Genomic DNA, 22752 nt, shown 5'->3' on the forward strand with positions numbered 1-22752 from the left:
AAGCAAAAAGTACTGCTGTCCTTGCAAAATAACCACTATGTATAAAACTCACATCATGCCTTTAAGGGATTTATTCATCAATGATTTGCTGGTGAAATTCACCCAGTGAAAAAATAGCTAAAGTAAGATTTAAATGGATTAGCCCTGCATTTTCAATTTCAGTATGCATCCTATGTATTATATAACATTTCCTGGGCTAATCTTGTTAGTTTGAATCTTGCTAGGGTAGATCTTGATAGTACAGTGGCACTATTTTTCACTAATCCTTGTGGCAATGTTTTGGGAGAATCTAGTTAAATAACGGCGCTATATAAGTACCTGAAATAAATAATAAATAAATAAATAACAGAAAAGCCTTTTTGTGCATTATCCAATATGCTTTCCATGGTGCAGAATCTGTCTGTACAGTATACACAGTTTTAGCAGTAGGAGGGTTATTATCTTTTATTAAAAAAAAAAGAAAAGAAAAAACATTTTTGTCTCCCCATCCCCAAACAAATTAGACATGCACACCAGGCATGCATGCCTGTGTCCCCATAGTTAGGGAGTGGTAAATGTGCAGCCCCTGCTATGTGAAAACCAGTCCACATGCCCCTCAGCATTAGGGCTGCTTTGAGGCCCCCCCCCACAAATGTGACCCCCTCCAAAGCAGGATGCTGACTAGCTCTCCTGGTGCTCCAGAGGGGATGTCAGCAAGAATGGTGAGGCTTGTGTTCTTTTGACCCTTACCAGTCCACCAACATGCACAAGCAAGCAAAAGTTTTAAAAAAAAAGCCACCACACACAAAAGAAAACATTTATTTTTTAGGACGAACATCAGGTAAATTTCTTGTCAAATCATTGATAAATGCACCCTTAAATGTATTAAAAGAGTAAATAAATAGAAAATCATATAATAGGTCATACTGAATGCTCTTACAAAGCACCTAGCTAATTATAATTAATTGCATTATTAATTAATTGCTGTTGCCACGGTTGCTATAATTAGTTACTATAATTAATTTCTACAGCTGCATTTCTTCTAATGCAGGGGTAGGCAACCTTAAAGAGGTGGAGATCTACCCGGATAACATTGGACAATTCAAAGATCACCGGGCACAGTGTCGGCCAGTGTCGGATTTAAACCTCTAATTGCCATTCTACTGTGTCATAGTCGTGTGCTTTCCATGGCTATCATGGGTTTAAATCAGGTGGTGAGGAGGCAACATACTGCCTCCTCACCACCTGTCAAACACACTTGGATCGTTTTGCAGAGGAGCAGTAGTACCTGCTGCACTTGTAAATGAGCCCTTAGTTGCATCCAGCAGCGGCACTCTTAGGGCTTGTTCACATGTAAAGTTTGTGCGTGGTAGAACCCTGCAGTTGAGCCATGGTTTTGCTGCCCCCAATCCCTACCCTCTTTAGCTGTTGCAGCAGGAATTACACCCCTTTTTGCTTTCGGTGGGTGCTACCACCTGTCAGTCGAGACTTTTTCAAGTAAATGGGGCCACTCTGCAAGTGTCTCACAACTGAATGCATCTGCGGGGTTCAAGGGGTTAAAGCATGTGGTGAGAAAGCAACGCACCGCTGCCTGTTTAACCCCAACCATGACAGGGTGTAGGAGTCAGCACTACAGAGGAGACATCAACTTATGCAGCTCTTCCTCCCTACTACAGCTCCAAATTTACAATTAGTCCCTCTACAATGCACTCTGGATGGCGGGTGAGCAAGGCCTGACTGTGATCAGTCACATGGCCGAGATCTACTGGTTGCTAACCCCCATTCTAAGGGGTTTCTTTTAAAGTTAACTTGTGTTAAGTTTGCACATGTGCCATGACCCAGTTAATTCCTATGGATGGTCCATGCTCTATGAGTGTGGGCCATCCATATGAAGGAAAGATGTGTGTGCACTAGGACCAAGTCTGGGATGCTTTACGTGCATAGACTGTATGGCACTGGGCAGAGCTGCCCAGGAAAGAATCTGGGATTGGAAATGAAGGTAAATATTTTAGTGTGCTAGCCACACTGAGGTGTGTAGGGGTATATTTAAAATACCTCTTCACTCAAACTGCAGTTGTCCTTTAAGAAGCCAACATGACTATTTCAACCTGCTCTATAACTGCGATCTTGATTTACATGTGGCAGATTTGCCTTAAAGAAGGTGTCCAAGACCAATTTAGCTGTACCACAGCATGTAGAAAGTAGGTGCTGTGTACTCTGGAAGCTAGTTACCATTCTTACTGGTTTGAAAATACAACACTTAAAACACAAAAGAGCAGGTGAGTCATGCTTGACATATAGCTGTCATTATGACAATGCTCTACAAGGTGACATACAGAAGAAAAGCTACTGTGCCATACTTAATTGTACATTCAGTGCTTAGTCACATCCTATTTATGATAACACTCAGACTCTTATTACAGCCTTAGCCAGGTTTTCTTGTTTTCTTCGATTCTATGTTTTTTGCAATGTGCAGTGCAGAAGCAATTATTTAAAAAATCATTATATTTGCCTTATACCCACTACAACTTGTATAGTAGAAGATTGTTAAAACCAAGGATTATTTGTATAGGGAATGAAGAAGTAACCAATCCATTTTCACATTTTCTAAATAACAATGAAAGATTCTTGCTGATTCCTTACTTTGGATTACTGAACTTTACACATTCTGGTGTACTTTATCAAATCTGCTCAAAATTAGCCATCCACCTCACAGTCTGATCCTAAAATATTTGTACAATCTCTTTTTGATTTACCAGTTAGTATGTCGTGTAATGGCCTACCTACTGCATCTTACAGGGACTAATAATTTTCTTTTCTTGAACCACCATGTTCTACTCTTGTCCACACAGTTTATTATAGCAAGCAAAATTATTTCCTTCCAATCCTTTTAAATTTACCAACAGACTGTGTCTAAGGCACAGCCTACCATTTTCCTTGTATCCCATTCCAAGAATGACCTCCGGTGCTCTGTAATAACGTGTTACTACATAGGGAGTCATCATGAAGCTAGTGCCAGCCGTCCTTGCCAATCCAAAATCGAGAATCTTCAATGTGCAGTCTGATTTCACAACTATATTACTTGGTTTTAAATCCTGTTTGGGAAATAGAAGTGCATTAATGTATTATTGTGCTATTTTCAGAAATATACAGAAAAGACTCATACACTGTCAGGGGCGGACTGACAACTCATGGGGCCCCCGGGTAATAGGGGATCATGGGGCCCCTGTGTCCTTGCCCAAACTCAAAAAAGCCCATGAAAAAGGTACCAGGGGCATCTCATAGGGCCCCCTACTGACCCCGGGCCCTCGGGCAGTGCCCGAGTTTCCAAATGGTCAGTCCGCCCCTGTACACTGTTCACCTCTATGCAGCATCTCACAGTTTTCATTCTGCCCATACATGTTAATATTCACAGCTGAACTAGAATAATACAAATAAAATGAATAGTCCATTAAAACATAAAATAAAAATAACTAAATGACTCCATGTAACTGATTTACCAAAGTAGGAGAGTATGTTCACCTTTTAATGTAAGTTTCCACTTTACATGGTAATTTTTGCTTAGCTTAGTGAATGTGATGAAAATCCATTTTGCAAAGAATACCCAATCACGTGAAACGACAATTTAAAAAAATTGGTTTTTGCTTGCAAATGATTGGATGATTGAAGTCAGCAGAGTGTCAGCTCATTTAGTAAGCTAAGGAAAAATTCCTTTAAAGTGAAAATTCACTTTGCTTAGTTAACAGCCTATACTCCTTTAGTAAATCAGCCTCCATTACTCAGTGTGATAATATCTGGTTATCTGTGGATAGACAACTTTTTTCTGCCAACTTTCAAAATGTATTGTAAACTCATACCTTTATTTCTTTCATGTATTTATTTATTTTTATGTGCCACTGGGGAGACTATCACACTATATCCCTTCCCCATGACTTTCCCTACCCAGTCATCCCTCTCCATCTCAGAACCTTACAATCATTTGGTTTCCCCTTAGTTTGTATATAGTTAGAAACTGACCAACATTAGCCCCTTTTTTTCTACTACCTGCTTTTGGACCATAACACCCCAACAGAGTCCTACCACTAGGCGCTTTTGAGTAATATTATCATTGTTCCCTTCTCCACTCTGCACCCTGACAGGCCCATCCACTTTCTGGACATCTTGTTGAACCAGATCCAAAAATATGCTGATATGTTAATCACAGTACAGTACCAAGGAAAGCTGGCTCTTATTCATAGGGCCTTCCACACTCAGTGACCATGCACGTTGTGCTTTTTAACAAGTAAGTTTGTGCTTATGTTCTTATTGGGCTGTCAGTATGGAGTGCTGAGGAAGCATTCTTGGCTGACAACCAGGAAAAAAAAGGTGTACAATTTTGTTAATGCAGTAGCTAAAGTTCAGCTTTAATGAGCAACCACAAACCCATGAAATGATTTCATAATCTTGTCTGAAGTACAAGAAAAAACAGGTTAAGATTGGAAGAGTTACCGTAATTGAGGATAATCATGTTGGTCGTTATGTATATAATTCCATATTGTGGTTTTTGCTGATCATCATAGTAGCTGAGCTACAGAATGTGGCTACACGGCTGAGAATAATTTTACAGGTACTGATCTCAATGACACTGCATCAAAAACTACCAGGTAATCTAGTTGTGTTTCAAGGTCCTTTTAAATAAGCTTGACCAAACTATGATTCCTCTTATGAAAATTGTTTAGAAAACTAGGTCAGTTGGTAAGTCAGATTTCTAATTCTCCTTAATATATTCATGAAGATTTGTCCAGTCTACAGAGAATCATAGAGTTAATTGATTTATTACAGGTTCTTATATAGAGCTGACAATTTATGCAGCACTTTACATATATATTGTACATTCACATCAGTCCCTAACCCTCAAGTAGCATACAATCTAAGGTCCCTAACTCAAATTCATACATACGCATATGAGGGCCAATTTAGATAGGAGCCAATTAACCTACCAGCATGTCTTTGGTGTGTGGGAACAAACCCATCCAGGAACAGGGAGAACATGCAGGCTCCAGAAAGGTAGTGCCATAGTTCGAACCAACAACCCTAGTGCTGCTAAGCAAAAGTGCTAACCACTTAGCCACTGCATTGATGACATTTATGAACTTTGATTGCCAGGTTTCATAAATTGCCTGATACTCTGCAGATCAGATACATCTTCAAATATTCCGGAGAATTAACAAGTGTACCTCAGACAAAAAACTGTTTTTCTGATTTCGTCACTCTCATTATTTTGCATATTTCAAATGTAAATGTAATTTCCCACTGCATCATTATACATAGATTACTGAACCTGCCTGCTTCTTTGATCAGTTAAGCAATCAATGAGAAGAATGAAATGCAATTAAATAAATAGTTTTCTAGTAAAGGTGCTGTCCAGGCTGCCAAAAGAGTTATCTGACATTTCTAATAATACAGAAAAAATACTTCATAAGAAAAGCCGTTATTACAGATATTGTGCCATTTGTTTTTCAGGCCATAACACACATTCATAGAAAGTAGAGCAATTGAAACATTTGTTCAGTATATTGGTACTACTAACCCTGTGTATGATTCCAGCAGAGTGAAGATGTTTAATGCCGCACAGCATCTGATACAACAAGTAAGACATCCTCTCATGATCCAGTTCCATCTGAATCACCTGACATAAATTAGCGTCCATCAATTCCATTACTAGGTAACTAAGGAAAAGATTCATAATATATATATATCAGTTAAATGTGTTCTGAACATGTACCTTTATTTCCAACACCAAAAATACTATTTTGCAGTCACTGTGTGTACTGTGGGATTACAAAACAATCAATAAAAAGCTCTCAGCTTTAGGTACAGAGATTATCAAGTATGTTTGGAAATCTCCGTGTGAGATATTCAGAGCAGAGCTCAGGAAGAGAGGCATATGAGATGCTTTTTGAAAATTCTTCTTTTAATTTTTTTTGTTAGTTAGTGGAAAGATTTAAAACTTTTGTCTGTCTGCATTTCCCCTTCCCGACAGCACATTATGGGTATAGGAAACAAGGGTAAATCTCTCCAGTTGGTACATAAAAAGAGACATTGCAAGATTAGGAAAGTATTGGATCATGTCAAGTTTTTTTTTTTTTATTGCAACCTTTGTCTTCTTGTGCCAATGATACAGATTCCTTTAATTTCAGTGTTAAAGGGACAAGTGATGTATCGTCCCACTGAGGATACAGACTGTAAATCCAGACAGATGTTCTAAACCTTCCCTATACCATCCACAACTAGATAGTTCATGCCTGATTCAAGCATCACCTACTTTAATTGAGCTATACACTGATATCAGAAATATCAGAGCTTATTACTGCACACAGAGATTTTTCAGCCTGGTAGACGGTCTGTACATCAATGTTTATACATATAGCGCCAAAAGATGGTGTATCTCCTATTCTTAACTTCTGAAAAGTACAGTTGTACCCTGCAGTCAATACTGTCTTGAGTTTATCTAATAAATGAAGGTACTTTCTCAACCTCTGAAGATTGTCTTAATTTAATCAGCATTACTTACACATCCTGGAACTCTTCAAGAGACTTCTGTGGTGTAAAGACATTTAATAAACTGATAATCTAAAAGAAAAAGGGAAACAAAGTCAGGCTTACGATAAGGAGTAAGATGCAATTATAGTTTAATTTACAAAATCATTAAGCAAATGGAATTTTGATAACAACTTGCTGCAGTCTTACTGAAGAGGGGACATGGCAGAAAAGATACAGCCTTGCACATAATCATCAGAGGGTACTTGACCATGCAGACACAATCCAAATTCTGAATTATACTTTTTGTAAACCTTTTGGTTGAATATATATTTATTGAGACAAAATATTTGGGTAGGGAAAAATAAAAAGTGGAAGGGGAACAGGAGATGAGAAAACAGGAAGTATCTTTCATCAAGTACAACACAGCTGAGGAGGGGTAAGGGGGACAATGGTGGACACGAGGACTCCTAGGCAGAAGGGTAAGGGGTAGTAATTTTGACGTGCAAAAAATCTCCTAAATGAAAGGGGCTGTGAATTAGGCCAAAATGAAAGAGTGAGAACGGGGTAGACTGGGAAGTAACCTATAAAGGAATGTCATTCAGCTCAGGCCTCGCGAGTGAGGGAGTCAGGGAGTGTACCTATATAAACCATAATTTATTATGTTTTTCCCAATTATTTGTTTCCCTATCCTGCATTTCCTCCATCAGCATGATATCATTTATGTTATACACCCATAAAGTTAGTGGCGAGGTGGTTACTTTTTGTAGATATTAATCTATAGATTTCTCCATCACAACATTATTTTGTGGTAATAAAGGAACAATGGCCTAAAATATCAAACAAAGCCTATTACTATCTAAATTGCTGGATGTCTGGTGCTGACTGCTGGTGCCCATAGACAAGGGGATATCATGTCATTAGGTTTTGTAAGTGCTGATTCTTCCCTTATTGTTCTACTGGACATTTTAGAATATTTATGGCATTTGGAATGTTTTAATCTGGACATACACTACAAAGTTGATTTACTAAAAAAGTTTAGAATGTTCACTTAGCAAAGTGAATCGTAATTGTGCAAAAGACGTTTCACTTAGCTTAGTGAATGAGGAGACACTGCGCTTACTTCCTACAATAATGTGCAAGCAAATACCCTGTTTTTTTTAATCTTTTTTTAATTTCCTTCCACATGATTGGGTATTTTTTGCAAAGTGACATTTCTCCGCTTTCATTAAAGTGGAAGTAAACAGTGCTGGTACACTTGTACTTAGGTACAAGGAATATCTCCTAAACATGCACTGTTTAGAAGGTATTCAATGTTTCTGCAGCCAGGTGGGATGGCATACTTCAGAGCTCTGTCTCACTCTGTGACACCTGTGTGCATGTGTGGTAGTGACATCATTGCGGCTCTGCAATTCAAATGCGGAAGGAAGACCAGGTGAAGCCTTGTCAGTGGTGACAGCATGCCACTGGAGGGCTTCATTTTAAGGTATTTCATAATGTGCTAATATTCTATGCATACTAGCGCATTATGCTATTACTTTGCATGGGGGTTAATGAAGCTTTACTACCCCTTTAAGTTAAGTGACAATTCCCTTTCAAAGTGCAAATTCACTCATCAATGTGAGCATGTTCTACAAATTTCTTTAAAATGGTTCTAAAGGCTCAAGATTTTTTTACCTTCGTGCAATCTATGCATGAAGGTAAAAAAATCTTCTGTGTGCAGCAGCTCCCCCAAGCTCCCCCAAATATTCACCTAAGCCCCCTCTTGATCCATTGGCTCCCACTGCTGTCATTCACAGCCAGTGAGCCAATGAGAAGAGAGAGGGGTGGAGCCAAGTCAAGGCTCCATGTGTGAATGGACACACAGAGGAGTGGGTGCCCCCATAACAAGCTGCTTGCTGTGGGGGCATCCGACAGGAGGGAGGGGCCAGTGGAGCCTGCGGGGGACCCCAGAAGAGGAGGATCCATGCTGCTCTGTGCTAAACCACTGCACACAGCAGGTAAGTATAGACATGTTTTTTAGTTTTTTCTTAAAAAAAATAAACCTTTCACTTTATTAAAACCCAGTACAAATAGTTTCCATTTAGTAACTGCAGTTTAAGCAAACATGTATACATTGTATAGGTGAGCAAACAAAGAAATAATAGGTGCAAGGACAAATAAAAAAGTAACACTAATCACAGAAATCTTGCCAGGTACTTTGAAATGCCTAATCATTTCACCATAAAATGTTGCAAAAAAACAGCCTGGAAATCAATGATTGAGCTGAGGGTTGTTTGATACTTTAGAATATAAGAAGAATATACTTTATGGCCACTGCTGGAGGGCTGTGACTGGCAAGTGAACAAGCTTTACAAGATGTGGGCAATGATCAATGCAGTTGGTTTCATGTATGTATTTATTGACTTAATTTTTTTAAGAAATATCCAGTACAATTTCAGTACTGTTGTTTATTATGTACTTCTTTTCTTTAATTAATTTTGTCTCTATGGGCATACACTTCAAGACTTTCCCTAATGAAGCTACAATTTCAAATGTTACTAAATTGGATCTTTGTTCTTAGGGTTATACCTGAGCGATGCCTAGAGACAGCATAATCAAACAGGTAGGTCAAAGAGATTTACTAGCACGTATGAAAATTTCTATGACTGGTTAAAAACTGTTTTAACACCACTTAAAAGAGAGCAAAATATTTTTGATGCATACTGCAAAAAAAAAAAAAACTGGCTAGAAGAAACAATTGTGATATGATTGAGAAATCTTTTCAACAGCATTCCAAGACACATCTCTGGTCTTCTGTTAAAAAAAAAAACGAAGACAACTTGCTTGTATATAACTAGCATAATGGAAATGTATTTTCTGAAGAAAATTATCACCTAATCCTATTATTACCGCTCTGAGAAAAATATTCAGGCTAAGATAAGTATAGACATATTTTTACATCCTCATCACAAGGACACCAAATAATTGGATGTGAGAACTCAGAAAAGTCAAATTACTATTCCCTGAAGAATGATCAGCCAGAGGGTTTGCTCTGATCTAGAGGTATATATGGATACAATAGTCATAGATCATCTAATGTTTATGGCTACTTTGTAGCAAATCTGTCATACATGAAGAAAAACAAGTGTCGGAATATAGTGGTACAGCACATTTAAAAATAACATTTACATTTTAATTTATGCTGCTCTTGTGTAGAAATTAACAATGGATCATCAGTGGGTTTGTTGGCTATTATTTAAAGTTTCAACACTTTTTATATCTTGCATGGGCATCAGGGACTATAGGGGATGTAAATTTTCCATAATGGGGTCATAGACAGAAATACAATTTGATAGAAGGCTTAACTTTTCCAGAAATGTATTGGATGGTGATGGGCTTCAATGCTCAAATTATGAATAAATGTTAAGTTTCACACTGGCTAATAAAACTATGTGTTATCTTTTTTGTAATTGACTTCCAGATGTGCCAGTTTTCATTAAGATCATTTTTGCCACACACATACAGTGGGGCAAAAAAGTATTTAGTCAGCCACCAATTGTGCAAGTTCTCCCACTTAAAAAGATGAGAGAGGCCTGTAATTGGCATCATAGGTAGACCTCAACTATGAGAGACAAAATGAGAAAAAAAATCCAGACAATCACATTGGCTGATTTGGAAAGAATTTATTTGCAAATTATGGTGGAAAATAAGTATTTGGTCAATATCAAAAGTTCATCTCAATACTTTGTTATATATCCTTTGTTGGCAATGACAGAGGTCAAACGTTTCCTGTAAGTCTTCACAAGGTTGGCACACACTGTTGCTGGTATGTTGGCCCATTCCTCCATGCAGATCTCCTCTAGAGCAGTGATGTTCTGGGGCTGACGCTGGGCAACACGGACTTTCAACTCCCTCCAAAGGTTTTCTATGGGGTTGAGATCTGGAGACTGGCTAGGCCACTCCAGGACCTTGAAATGCTTCTTACGAAGCCACTCGTTTGTTGCCCGGGCGGTATGTTTGGGATCATTGTCATGTTGGAAGACCCAGCCACATTTCATCTTCAATGCCCTTGCTGATGGAAGGAGGTTTGCACTCAAAATCTCACAATACATGGTCCCATTCATTCTGTCCTGTACATGGATCAGTCGTCCTGGTCCCTTTGCAGAGAAACAGCCCCAAAGCCTGATGTTGCCACCCCATGCTTCACAGTAGGTATGGTGTTCTTTGGATGCAACTCAGCATTCTCTCTCCTCCAAACACGATGAGTTGTGTTTCTACCAAACAGTTCTATTTTGGTTTCATCTGACCATATGATATTCTCCCAATCCTCTTCTGGATCATCCAAATGCTCTCTAGCAAACTTCAGACGGGCCCGGCTATGTACTGGCTTAAGCAGGGGGACACGTCTGGCACTGCAGGATCTGAGTCCCTGGCGGCGTAGTGTGTTACTGATGGTAGCCTTTGTTAAGTTGGTCCCAGCTCTCTGCAGGTCATTCACTAGGTCCCCCTGTGTGGTCCTGGGATTTTTGCTCACCGTTCTTGTGATCATTTTGACCCTACAGGGTGAGATCTTGCGTAGAGCCCCAGATCGAGGGAGATTATCAGTGGTCTTGTATGTCTTCCATTTTCTAATTATTGCTCCCACAGTTGATTTGTTCACACCAAGCTGCTTGCCTATTGCAGATTCAGTCTTCCCAGCCTGGTGCAGGTCTACAATTTTGTTTCTGGTGTCCTTCGACAGCTCTTTGGTCTTCACCATAGTGGAGTTTGGAGTGTGACTGAGGTTTTGAACAGGTGTCTTTTATACTGATAACAAGTTCAAACAGGTGCCATTGATACAGGTAATAAGTGCAGGACAGAGGAGCCTCTTAAAGAAGAAGGTACAGGTCTGTGAGAGCTAGAAATCTTGCTTGTTTGTAGGTGACCAAATACTTATTTTCCACCACAATTTGCAAATAAATTCTTTCCAGATCAGCCAATGTGATTGTCTGGATTTTTTTTCTCATTTTGTCTCTCATAGTTGAGGTCTACCTATGATGCCAATTACAGGCCTCTCTCATCTTTTTAAGTGGGAGAACTTGCACAATTGGTGGCTGACTAAATACTTTTTTGCCCCACTGTATATACACAAATATTATAGACTGGATCTAATCAGTTTCTCTACACAGAAAAGTTTTGGAGACTGACACAATTTTTTTAATTAAAAATAATAATGAAGTTACACCAATAAATGAACAGTTGAATACTGCATATGATCCTTTTTTATTTTCAATAATAGTTCATTTTTGTGAGCAAGCTTTTGAGATCACATCTTTTACAAGCTTGTCTAGAAATATTATTTGTAGTGCAAATAAGAAGGTGTAACGTATTGTACTGTTTTGTTTTATTACATGTGCACTAATACTGCTGCAGTCACCACAGCATGCTTTTCAGTCCACTGAACAAGCTTGTTCAGTAAATCCCTGTGTTTGCTGTATGTTTACAAAGGCTAAGCATTTGTTTTCTTCTGCATGAATTGAAAGTCTAAAATGCCTTCAGCATTCAGTGTATCAATTGTTTGTTCGCTGAGTTCTTAACCGCCTTACCTGTATATTTTAATAAATCCCTATAAACCTGGTTCTAGTACAAGATGTGCCCGATGTCTTAATGTGATCTACTGCAAACAATGAAAGAGGTGTAGCAACATAAAAAATGCATACAACAGATTCAGTCAGTAAAAGAAGACAGGACTGTACATTCTGCTCACATAATTACCCGCACATATCTTACACTGGCCAAAGACAGGTAATCCTTGCAGATGGCTAGAAGGTCAGCCCATTCGGAAATGAAACCTCTGCAATGCTACCTGCTGGCTCAATGAAATTTTGCCAAGGTGCATAGAAAACTCTGGGATCATGATCTATAGCAGGCTGTTATTTTTTTTAGTTTTTTTAGAATGGGAAAAAGCTGGCAGCATGCTGGAGATCAAGACCGTTGCTCTTACACAGAGTTCAGAAGTCCATCTCAAGATCTCCAGCAATCCAACACAACCGCTGCATAGTGCTCCAATCAACAACAATCAGGCTCCTTGTGCAACATTTTTGATTAAAAAACTTTGTGTGGAGGTGTGCCGGACCACTGGAAATACAGGCCACTGTGTGAGCACAGTAACTAGGCCTGTACCTAGTCCTGGGAAAATTATGTCATAATGTCTCCTCTCTGCCAGTGATCACTCACTAGGATTGTAAACTTTTGGTGCTATATAAATCCTGTATAATAATAATAATTCTATAACCTATTTTTGGCAGCTCACAAGTCAAGAGGCAACAGCATGTCAAACACTAAAAGTAGACCCTGAAAAATAGATATTCAAAAACCAAATTTTACCAATGTTTGCAATTTGTTTATTTTTTGGATATCAAGCAAGTCACAGAAATATTAATGAAGGACAGAAAACTTACATTTTTATGATTTACACACTTCATTAGGACCAGCTCCCTGTATGCCCGTTTGGCATGTGTTTGATTTTGAAATGGTCGGCTGAGTTTCTTAATGGCCACATTTCTATCAAGGACAGCATCATAAGCAGCACTGAAAGGCAAGATACACACATGAGAATTGCAAGGCCTGGTAGTAATATTTCTAAGAAAATCATTCATTACACCCCATAAAACTGCAATCCCTTCTCGGTTAGGTACATTGATCAGGTTCTGTGATTGATAAAATAGTATTACAACTTGATCACAGAGAGGTTAGGACAAAGATTAAAGAAAACTGCGCATCAATTTGAAATCTGCTGATGTCCTGCAGCAGACGTTAGATGTAGAGAAACAAGTGATTGAATGAGTCATATGATCTCTCATCGTCTCAGTCAGCAGCTGCTTTGTCTTGAATTTCTGCCTCTTCCAGGTTACCATTAAGTAGAAGAGACAGAGGTCAATGCTGCCTGTATTACCGCTGTATCTTTGCTGTTTACAAAGATAAAAAAAGTCACAGCCTTTGTGAAAAATACACACAAAATGGCAGGAAGTTAAAAAAATAAAACCAAGCACCTTATATTTTTAGTTAGAGAGTATTTGCCTGACAGCATAAATATGACAAAAAAAAATCACAAAAAAATGCAGAAATTTTGCAATTACATATTTGCATATTTGTGTGCCTACTGTTAACTAACTCATGGGATACACATTTGAAATGATCCTAAATACATTTTAGTTGATGCATCCAGTATGCATTTAAATTGATCTAGTTACAGTAACAAAATTATGTTTACATTGAATTATAATGGTATTATTTAAATGCTGTTGCTATCGTGAAATAATCGATATATTAGGTATAACCATTAAAATATATTTAGCAAGAAACAGGAAAAATATATTGTTCAACTGACTAAACCTTTCTAAAATAAGACCCCTGCATTATCATGCTCACCTTTCTTTTTTAAGACAAAAAAAAAATCAAGAAAAGCCATAAAATACCTACCTTTATTGCAGAACCCCTTTCCTTGGAAGAATGGCCATATGGTCTTAGCTATAAGGAGAATATATTAACGGCTTCTATTCTTTAGCAGGAATCATATGACTAAAGGCCTAGGCAATTAGTCATGTGACTAGATGCTGTGGGAACCCAGCAGTAATTTTACCACTTGTTAACTTTTCTACATATGATATAGACAGGATTGCAGGGTAGGGGTAATTGAATATATTTACTTTTTTTTTTAATTCTTTATTTACTCGGACAAAATTACAGAACAATTTCATGAAACACTCACAACTTGAATAACCATACAGATTTCTGAGAAGTAGTCTGCAGGTATTGAGTAGGCAATGAGGTCTGGCAAGTTTGCAGCTGTCAAGCTATATAGTTGGGTACCTGGGAAATGCAAAGTCTGTTACCATACTACCCTTCACAATGGATGGCAGTGGAGGTTGCAGTAGTGAATTTGGAATAATCTTGTTTGGCCTTCAAATTTTTTGTTGAAGTCAGAAAAAAGGAAAGGGAAGAATTGGGGAATACTATGCAAAAATAGGATAAAGTAAAAAAGGAAAGGAAAGGAAAGGAGAGGAAAGGAAAGGAAAGGAAAGGAGAAGAAAGGAAAGGAAAGAAAAGAAAAGGAAAGGAAAGGAAAGAAGAGGAGAGAAGAGGAAAGGAGAAGAAAGGAGAGGAAAGGAGAGGAGAGGAGAGGAAAGGAAAGGAGAGGAGAGGAGAGGAGAGGAAAGGAAAAGGGAAGGAAAGGAGAGGAGAGGAGAGGAAAGGAAAGAAAAAGAAAAGAAAGGAAAGGATATATTTACTTGTAACTACATCTTGGGACATTCACAATACAGGTTGTCCATGAAACCTCAATTGCATACGTGAACACACTACTTTTTTTGGCATAAATCGAAGAACAGATGTAAGCAAATGATTTTTGTGTACCAAAAAAAATGTACATTTAGAAAGCCTAGTGCTTTAAAGCACAGCTCCAGCCATATTTTTTTTCGATTTTGATAGAGCAAGAAAGGAATACAGCCTTTGTCAGCTGTCTATTTCTTATCTGTTTATTAAAGATATATTTTTAGTAAAGAAATTCTAATTGTTTTATTGCTGTCCTTCTGAAGTGTTTACTCCTTCAACTGCCACAATTCGTGCACTGGCATCACAGGGACAGGAAGTGACAGAAAATTTCCACACAGACAGAAATTAAAACCTGTCAAAATTCTGACTCTTACTGATAGTCGAAGGGCTGGCTTTAAACAAACCTCTTCACTTTATCCTTAATGAGCAAGGTGACACTTCCATCATAGTGCTCAACATGTTTAAAGGGAATGTGTAGTCTTTTCAAAGTTATCATTTGCCCATTAAGTGCCTAGGCTCTTTATTTTTCTGCTAAAGTCTCATCTGAAAAGTTGTTAAGAAGAGAGGCAGAATCACTGAAAATTGAGTACTTACTGCCTCTAATGGCTAATTACAAATCCTTATATTTAATACAATAATATGAAAGAGCAAACATGAAAAATATGAAAGCTACATGTAAAATTAAATTAAAATAAACACCGCAATAGCAAGTCTTCCCTTTAAGTAACATCTTTGGTTTCAAACTTATAATGTATCAAATGCAGAAGGGACAAGCATGACGCAAATGCTGGGAAACTGCTAAAAGTTGCATGTGGCTCATAAAACTCTAGTTGGGTGCCACTGGAACCACTGTAGCAAAATATTACACTTTATATCATCCGTAACATTTATGGACATGCCACTATCTTATTTTTAGCATTATTTATTGAAAAATAATGAGATTTTCTGCTTTCTCAACACATTTCAAGATTATAAATGAGCATACCAGAAAGGGATCTTCAGATGATCAAATACATTTGTATTATGCTTTAAACTAGAGTTTTTGTCTTGTCATCTGCATTGCATGAAATATAAACATATTTGTTTCTGAATTTTCAAGAGCACTAAAGCGAGTCAAACATCATTACTCATATGCAATAAATACAGCTGCCTAAAATGAAATCTATGTTTTTATGTTAAATCTTGCATTGTAATTGTCATTTGGATAGTTTTTTGTTATACTGAATCTAGTGCAAGTTATGCAGTTAATTCTGAAACTCTAATTTAATAAAATACTATAATTAGCTCATTTAAATGCAATTAGGACATTTTTACCCAGTATGACTACCAATACTATCTGACTGGTAACAATACCCTAAATAACTTAAAGGGTAACACCACTTGTGGGGAAAAAAATAGTAAAGACAAAAATAATAATATAGCATATACAATTGCTACTCAAGTCATATTGTAATATAATGTTATTAAAAAGTACCTTTCCTTTGCAATCTGCAGTGCTGTAATTTTCTGAAAGATGCAATATAGTATGACAACCTGGAGGCGTTCTGTACACAGATGGTGTAAGGAACGCCCCCCAGAAATGTAATTTCCTGCTTGTGTGATTGGATTACTTATTTTCCCAGAAGTCTGCATTAACCCCTTAGTGATGAAGGGTAAAACAAATGTTAATGCTTGAACACAATTTTGCAAATTTGATTAGATTATACCTTATTTTTTCATGACAAATCGGGCTTTTCTGTAGTAAATGGTAATGGATATCTCCTGATTTTTTTTTTAATATCAAAGGAAAACTGGCCCAAAATAGTAAAAAAAAATAATTTTTGGAATTTAGCTGTATATGTCTTAGTATTACCATAATTTACCACCAAAGAACAACCGAAAATAAATTCTCCTGCTCCTAATGATCACAGTAATCCCCCATGTGTGTATGTTAGTTGTTGTTTGTACCCATAGTATGACCCAGAAAGAATGGTGTGCACTTTGCTTTTTTATCTTACCTAAAACACACTGACACTGACACTAACTGACACCAATTTAAAAAGTTAAAGAAATATATTTCTACCCAAAATATACTGACCCTGACCTTTGACCCAAACTTCTAACCCTGATCTTGACACCTAACACTTAACCCTGGCACTGACCTAGACCCAACCTTGATTTAACTATTTTTAAGTTTTATTTTCTTTACACACTTTTGTTTATATACATCTTCATCTCCTGCAAGGAGAGAAACATACAATGCATCTTTCTATTCATTCAGGAGAGAAAGTAATTACAGGGGTGGACTGCACAGTGACTGATCATTGTGATATCGAATCAGAGGCTATCACCGCGATCAGGTGATCTGGAATCAGGAATCCTGGGTGCCGATTGTCCTGGCTCCCAGCACAAAGACAGATACACAGATATTTGGCCCCACATATAAAGGCCCACTTCAGCTTATTATTCAGAATACATTAAACAGCTATTTCTTCAGAATAACAAAATATAGGAATTTGCAACAAAATTTTTTATTATTCCTGCAATGTAAATAGATCTCCCAGAGAAGAATGATTTTTCTTAACCACTTCAAGTCCAAACACTTTCAACCCCTTCCAGTCCAGGCCAATTTTCAGCTTTCAGCGCTATCACACTTTGAATGACAATTGCGTGGGCATGCAACACTGTACCCATATGAATTTTTTAGCATTTTTTTGAGACAGATAAAACTTTATTTTGGTGGTATTTATTCACCACTGGGATTTTTATTTTTTCGCTATATAAATGAAAAAGGCCAAAAATTTAGAAAAAATGTTTTTGCAAATAAATAATCTTTCCTCATAAATCTTGGCCAAAATGTATTCAGTTACCTTTTTAGCAAAAAAAAAAAACCCAAATTAGTTTATAACCAAAAATTATAATTTTTCTAAAAAACTTTTTACATTTTTATTTTTTTTATATTATTATTTATGTTTTTTTTTTACATACTGTCACCCTAGCAGTACAGTGTCACCATAGTGACACTGTACTACTTGTGGGGGGTTATGAAGTTTTTTGTTTTTTTTTTAAACTGATTGCTTTTACATCCAGAAAGGCTGTAAAAGCAATCATTTCTCCTTCTCTATGGCTGCATTCTTGCAGCCATTGAGAAATACTGTGTGAGCTGTGATTGGTCGCAGCTTGTCACATGGTACAAGGCTGTTGTGAATAGCCTTGTACCATGTGACCTCTGTGATCATTCACAGATTTCACATGTAGTAAGCAATGATGTCAGAAGTGACATCTTGCTTACTACTCTGCATGTGATCAATGATTGGCCAATCAGTGATCACATGATCGGGACCTCACACAGAGGACCTGTACAACAATCGGTGTTCCACTGTGCCCGGAGGATCGTGGGGAGCGCGCACAAGCAGGGGGCGAGGAGGCCGTTTATAAATGGCCACCCGACCCTGCAATGCTCCTGTCTGGCCGTTTATATACATGGGCTGGACGGGAAGTGTTTAACAAAAGTTCTACACAAAAGTGCTACTTTTTAAATAATGAATGACCAGTTTTAATATGAGCAGTACTTCAACAGCAACCTTACTTTAATACTAGAAATAATAACTGCTATTTTGATAATATATACACTGCTCAACAAAATTGAAGGAACACTTGTTATTTAGAGTATAGCATCAAGTCAATGAAACTCCTTGGATATTTATCTGGTCAGTTAAGTAACAGAGGGGGTTGTTAATCAGTTTCAGCTGCTTTGGTGATAATGAAATTAACAACAGGTACACTAGATGGGCAACAGAAAGGTGATCCCCAAAACAGGAATGGGTTTACAGGTGGAAGCCTCTGACATTTGTTTCCCTACTCAGAATCTTTTCTGACTGTTTTTCACTAGTTTTGCATTTTGCTAGGGTCAGTGTCACTACTGGTAGCATGAGGTGATACCTGGACCCTACAGAGGTTGCACAGGCAGTCCAACTCCTCCAGGATGGCACATGTAACAGACGTGAAAGGGTCTGGAGAAGCCCTGGAGAATGTTGTGCTGCCTGTAACATTGTTCAGTTTGACCTGGTGGTGGGTCAGTGATGGTCTGGGGAGACATATCCATGGAAGGATGCACAGACCTCTATAGGCTAGACAATGGCATCCTGACTGCCATTAGGTATCGGGATGAAATCTTTGGACCCATTGTCAGACCCTATGCTGGTGCAGGGGGTCCTGGGTTTCTCCTGGTGCACGAGAATTCCTGGCCTCATGTGGTGAGAGTTTGTAGGCAGTTCCTGGAGGAGGAAGGAATAGATACCATTGAATGCCCCCCACACTTTCCTGACCTAAATCCAATAGAACTCTTCTGGGATATCATGTTTAGGTCCATCCGACTCCACCAGGTTGCACCTCAGACTGTCCAGGAGTTCAGTGATGCCCTGGTCCAGATTTGGGAGGAAATACCCCAGGACACCATCTGTCGTCTCATTAGGAGCATGCCCCCACGTTGTCAGGCATAAATACAAGCACGTTGGAGCCATACAAACTACTATTTTAATGCAATGAAATTTCAGCAAAATGGACTAGCCTGCTGCATAATTTTTTCACTTTGATTTTCAGGGTGTCTTTGAATGCAGTCCTCTGTAGGTTCAAAGTGTTGCTTTAATTTTTTTGACCAGTGTATGTGCATAGAATAAGACATTGGCTATTTTATGTGATGTAGCTAAAGAAACATAAAAGAGAAACTTTAATGTTCAAAACAAATACACCCATCCACCTATGTCTCTGTTTGCCTAAAATCATTTTGAAAACCACCCCTAGCATTTATGATTGTGGTCATCGTAAGGGCAGATGATTCATGTAGCATTTACTGAACTTCCTGGAATCAATCTACCCTTAGCTTAGGCATGCAGGCAGGAGAGTGTGCTTAGCTGAGAAAACTGATCCTCCGCTCGTGAAGACTCCTGGGGATGTTTGGCATCATTTGCCTAGGCATGGACACCAGGAAGTAAGTGAAGAAGTGTACAAAAAAAGTTTAATACAAGTAAATAGCATATTCTTTCCTATCTATTTACTAATGCTAGCAGCATTTGGATTAAAAATAACCCATGTTGACTAATAAAGTTCCACTTCCTGGCATTCTGGACTCTTTAACGTTTAGGCGGCTTTGCGCTTCCCTATTATTTTTATGCTTTATGTGGCTTTCCTGGTACCCACTAGAGGAAACCTCTTTGTGATGTAAGCAGTCACCTACTGAGCTCATCAAATGAGTGTATTTTCTTCATTTCTGCTAAAGAATAGGTGATTGAAGTTATAGCGCCACTTCATATGCTTTTTTGAAGTTTAGCAACGTTCCTAACGACAGCATAGAACAATAATCTCACCCTGTCTGACCTACCTGTTTCATGTACCCATTCTCGAACACATTAGAAAAAGTCCTGTGATTCTCTTCAGCAATATACACAGCTTCAATAGAGAGAAGCTGAGCTTGTTAATGGGGGTTTAAAAAAGGATGTAAGCCTTAATAATGAACTTCTCTTTATGCCCCTTTTGATCTGTTAAATATGCCATTCAAAAACATTTTTTATATCAGTTCAAAAAGGGTACAAATATATGTTGTGAAGAACCGTCCCTTTGTGATAACATTTTGCCCTTTCTGTTTCAGTTTTCTCCCCTTTGTAAAGCGCTGTTATGTAGACAGACATTCTACACTGTTTAGGGAAATGTCACCTTGTAGTCTTTCACTTCTAATAGAGTTCATACTGTATTGTTGTTGTAGGGTTTTGTTGTGGGTGGGGAAAACCCGGTGCCAGGCTGTCTGGTGGAACTGAAGGGGGGGGGGATTACTGCCAGGATGTGCTGTATATACTGAGCTGTGTTTAATAAAGAGAGAGTCATTTTCACCCTACACGAAGTTCTGACTCGTGGTTTGGGGAAGGATTGGGTTCGAGCTTTAATACCTGCCTTGGCAGAGCACTGGAAGACTTGCAGGACAAGGGGACCATTGGCTGAGACGCATCACTCCGCACGAGGAAGCCCAGGCGGAACGGTTCCGCCACATATGTTGATTCTGCCAGAATTCTGGTTGTGGGTTTTTTTATGGAGATGAGAAGGAGGGGGAGATGTTATGTAGTGCTGAGATACTTCCTGTTTTAGGCAGATAATGCTGCTCCTCCACAGAGACAATGAATGTTGTCACGCTAAGACAGGAAGTGCATTACTGCAGGTGAAGAATCATCAGGTGAAGAAAAAAAGGATGAAAAAAGATACTGAATGTAGCCATCACATTTAAAGACCACATTTACCACATCTGCTAAGCCTCAGTATATTACATTTTTGTTCTTGGGGTTAGATACAGTTAAACTGTGTCAGGTTGCTTAAGACTTGGTTCACATTACTGCATTTCGGGAATGCACAGTAATTGATAGAAGAGGTAAAATTCCTGTCCTGTTTTTATTGCTGTCTGTGTCCATCTTGAAAAGATTAACACAGTTTACTTGTCCTGGTGAAACTTTTCTTTGGAACAGGAAGTGAGGGCAAACTTTGAAGGGATTTATACACACTTCCTGTTTTCAATGGGACAGGAAGTGATAGGAAATCTCCTCAATGAGACATACACAAAAAATGCTGACAAAATTTCTAGCCATTCTGTATTCTAACCAAAACCAAGAAGTAGAGTTTGGCTACAGCTACACTTTAATTAAAGCTGACAATATGTGAGCAGATGTTCAAAAAGGGAGGGATAAGATCTACACTATTGTACTATACCAGAGAACCCCCAGTGACTTCTTTTCACTTGACTCAACAGTCATTTGACTACAGCTAAGCCAAAAATTGATAAATGAAGAAACTGCACAATTAAGAGTTCTAAGATTACACTAATCTTGGAAGTAGTGCGCATTTGCTAACATATAGAATCAACTATGTAAGCAATCACTTACATGATATTACATAGTTGGTAAGGTTGAATAAAGGCAACAGTCCATCCAGTTTGACCTATCTGGGTGCGTTTGTGCTCATGTCAAAAATCATATTCTATATTTTCGTACATTGTGTTCGCAAAGATGCACATCTAAGAGTTTTTGAAACTATCAATACTTCCCGCTGACACCACCGATTGTGGAAATGTGTGCCACATCCTTTCCACTCTGACAGTGAAAAAATACCTATGCTGTTGAGGTTAAACCTTTTCTCTTCCAGTTTCATTAAGTGTCTTCTTATACCCTCTGAGACTGAATAGTTTATTTTTTATGCTAGAACCACCATTAAGTTTTTTGTATATCGCTATCATATCTCTTCTTAACCTCCCTAGCGGTCTGATTATGTCCATATTTCTGTGATAAAAGCAGTACATTTTCTTGCATGGAAATATGTTGTTTTTTTATTGTAGGCCTGTAATTTTTAGGAATAACTCACTTAATTCTGTCCGAACAAGAGTCTAGTAAACATCATGGGTATGATAAAACTTGAAACACAAAATCATAAATTATAATATAATAAATAATCATAAAAATAATAATATAATAATAAATTTAATTCAATAATATAATCAAACCAAACACACTGAAATTTGAAATATAGCGGCAAGTTCGCACACTGCTGAGCTCAGTCGCAGAATAGTTTTCAGTGTCTGATGACGAATCTCCCCACGAATCATTATCACTCAATTCTGCAAGTGGTTCTGATTTACTATCGCTGTATTCTAGCTAGTCTAAAACTGCTTTTGACCTAAAGGGACGCTGTTTGGACGCCATGGACTTTTCTAAGTTTCCAGGCAGAAAGAACAGTAAAAATGCAGGCAGGGCACAGGACAAAGCACTCGGGACAAAATGTACGTGAAATGCTTTGATACAGTAATATTTTACTATGTGATTTTAGTGTATTAGTGAATGTCAGTTTTTAAATTTTCACATTTCCCGCCGGTTCTGGCCCCCATACGTCCCGTACGTCCCGACGCTCGCAGGGAACAAGGAAGATGGATGCCGGAGGAGATGGCCG

The 22752-nt window shown here is 38.2% G+C and overlaps 1 protein-coding gene across 14 annotated transcripts in view; it reads right to left on the reverse strand.

Moving 5' to 3' along the window:
- Positions 1-22752, reverse strand: part of MAPK10 (mitogen-activated protein kinase 10) — a 355889-nt gene that overhangs the window by 89511 nt on the left and 243626 nt on the right. For all 14 annotated transcript variants that reach the window (XM_089670551.1, XM_089670556.1, XM_089670549.1 and 11 more), the window contains 4 exons: positions 12921-13050; positions 6533-6591; positions 5549-5687; positions 2909-3074 (listed from right to left, as the gene is read on the reverse strand). In XM_089670551.1, the coding sequence (XP_089526677.1) occupies positions 2909-3074; positions 5549-5687; positions 6533-6591; positions 12921-13050 (494 nt within the window). The remainder of the gene's footprint in view (positions 1-2908; positions 3075-5548; positions 5688-6532; positions 6592-12920; positions 13051-22752) is intronic.

This window comes from Staurois parvus, unplaced genomic scaffold, assembly GCF_062004578.1.
Source record: "Staurois parvus isolate SC_StPar_1 unplaced genomic scaffold, SC_StPar_1.0 ptg000091l, whole genome shotgun sequence".
In the NCBI taxonomy this organism is placed as follows: domain Eukaryota; kingdom Metazoa; phylum Chordata; class Amphibia; order Anura; family Ranidae; genus Staurois; species Staurois parvus.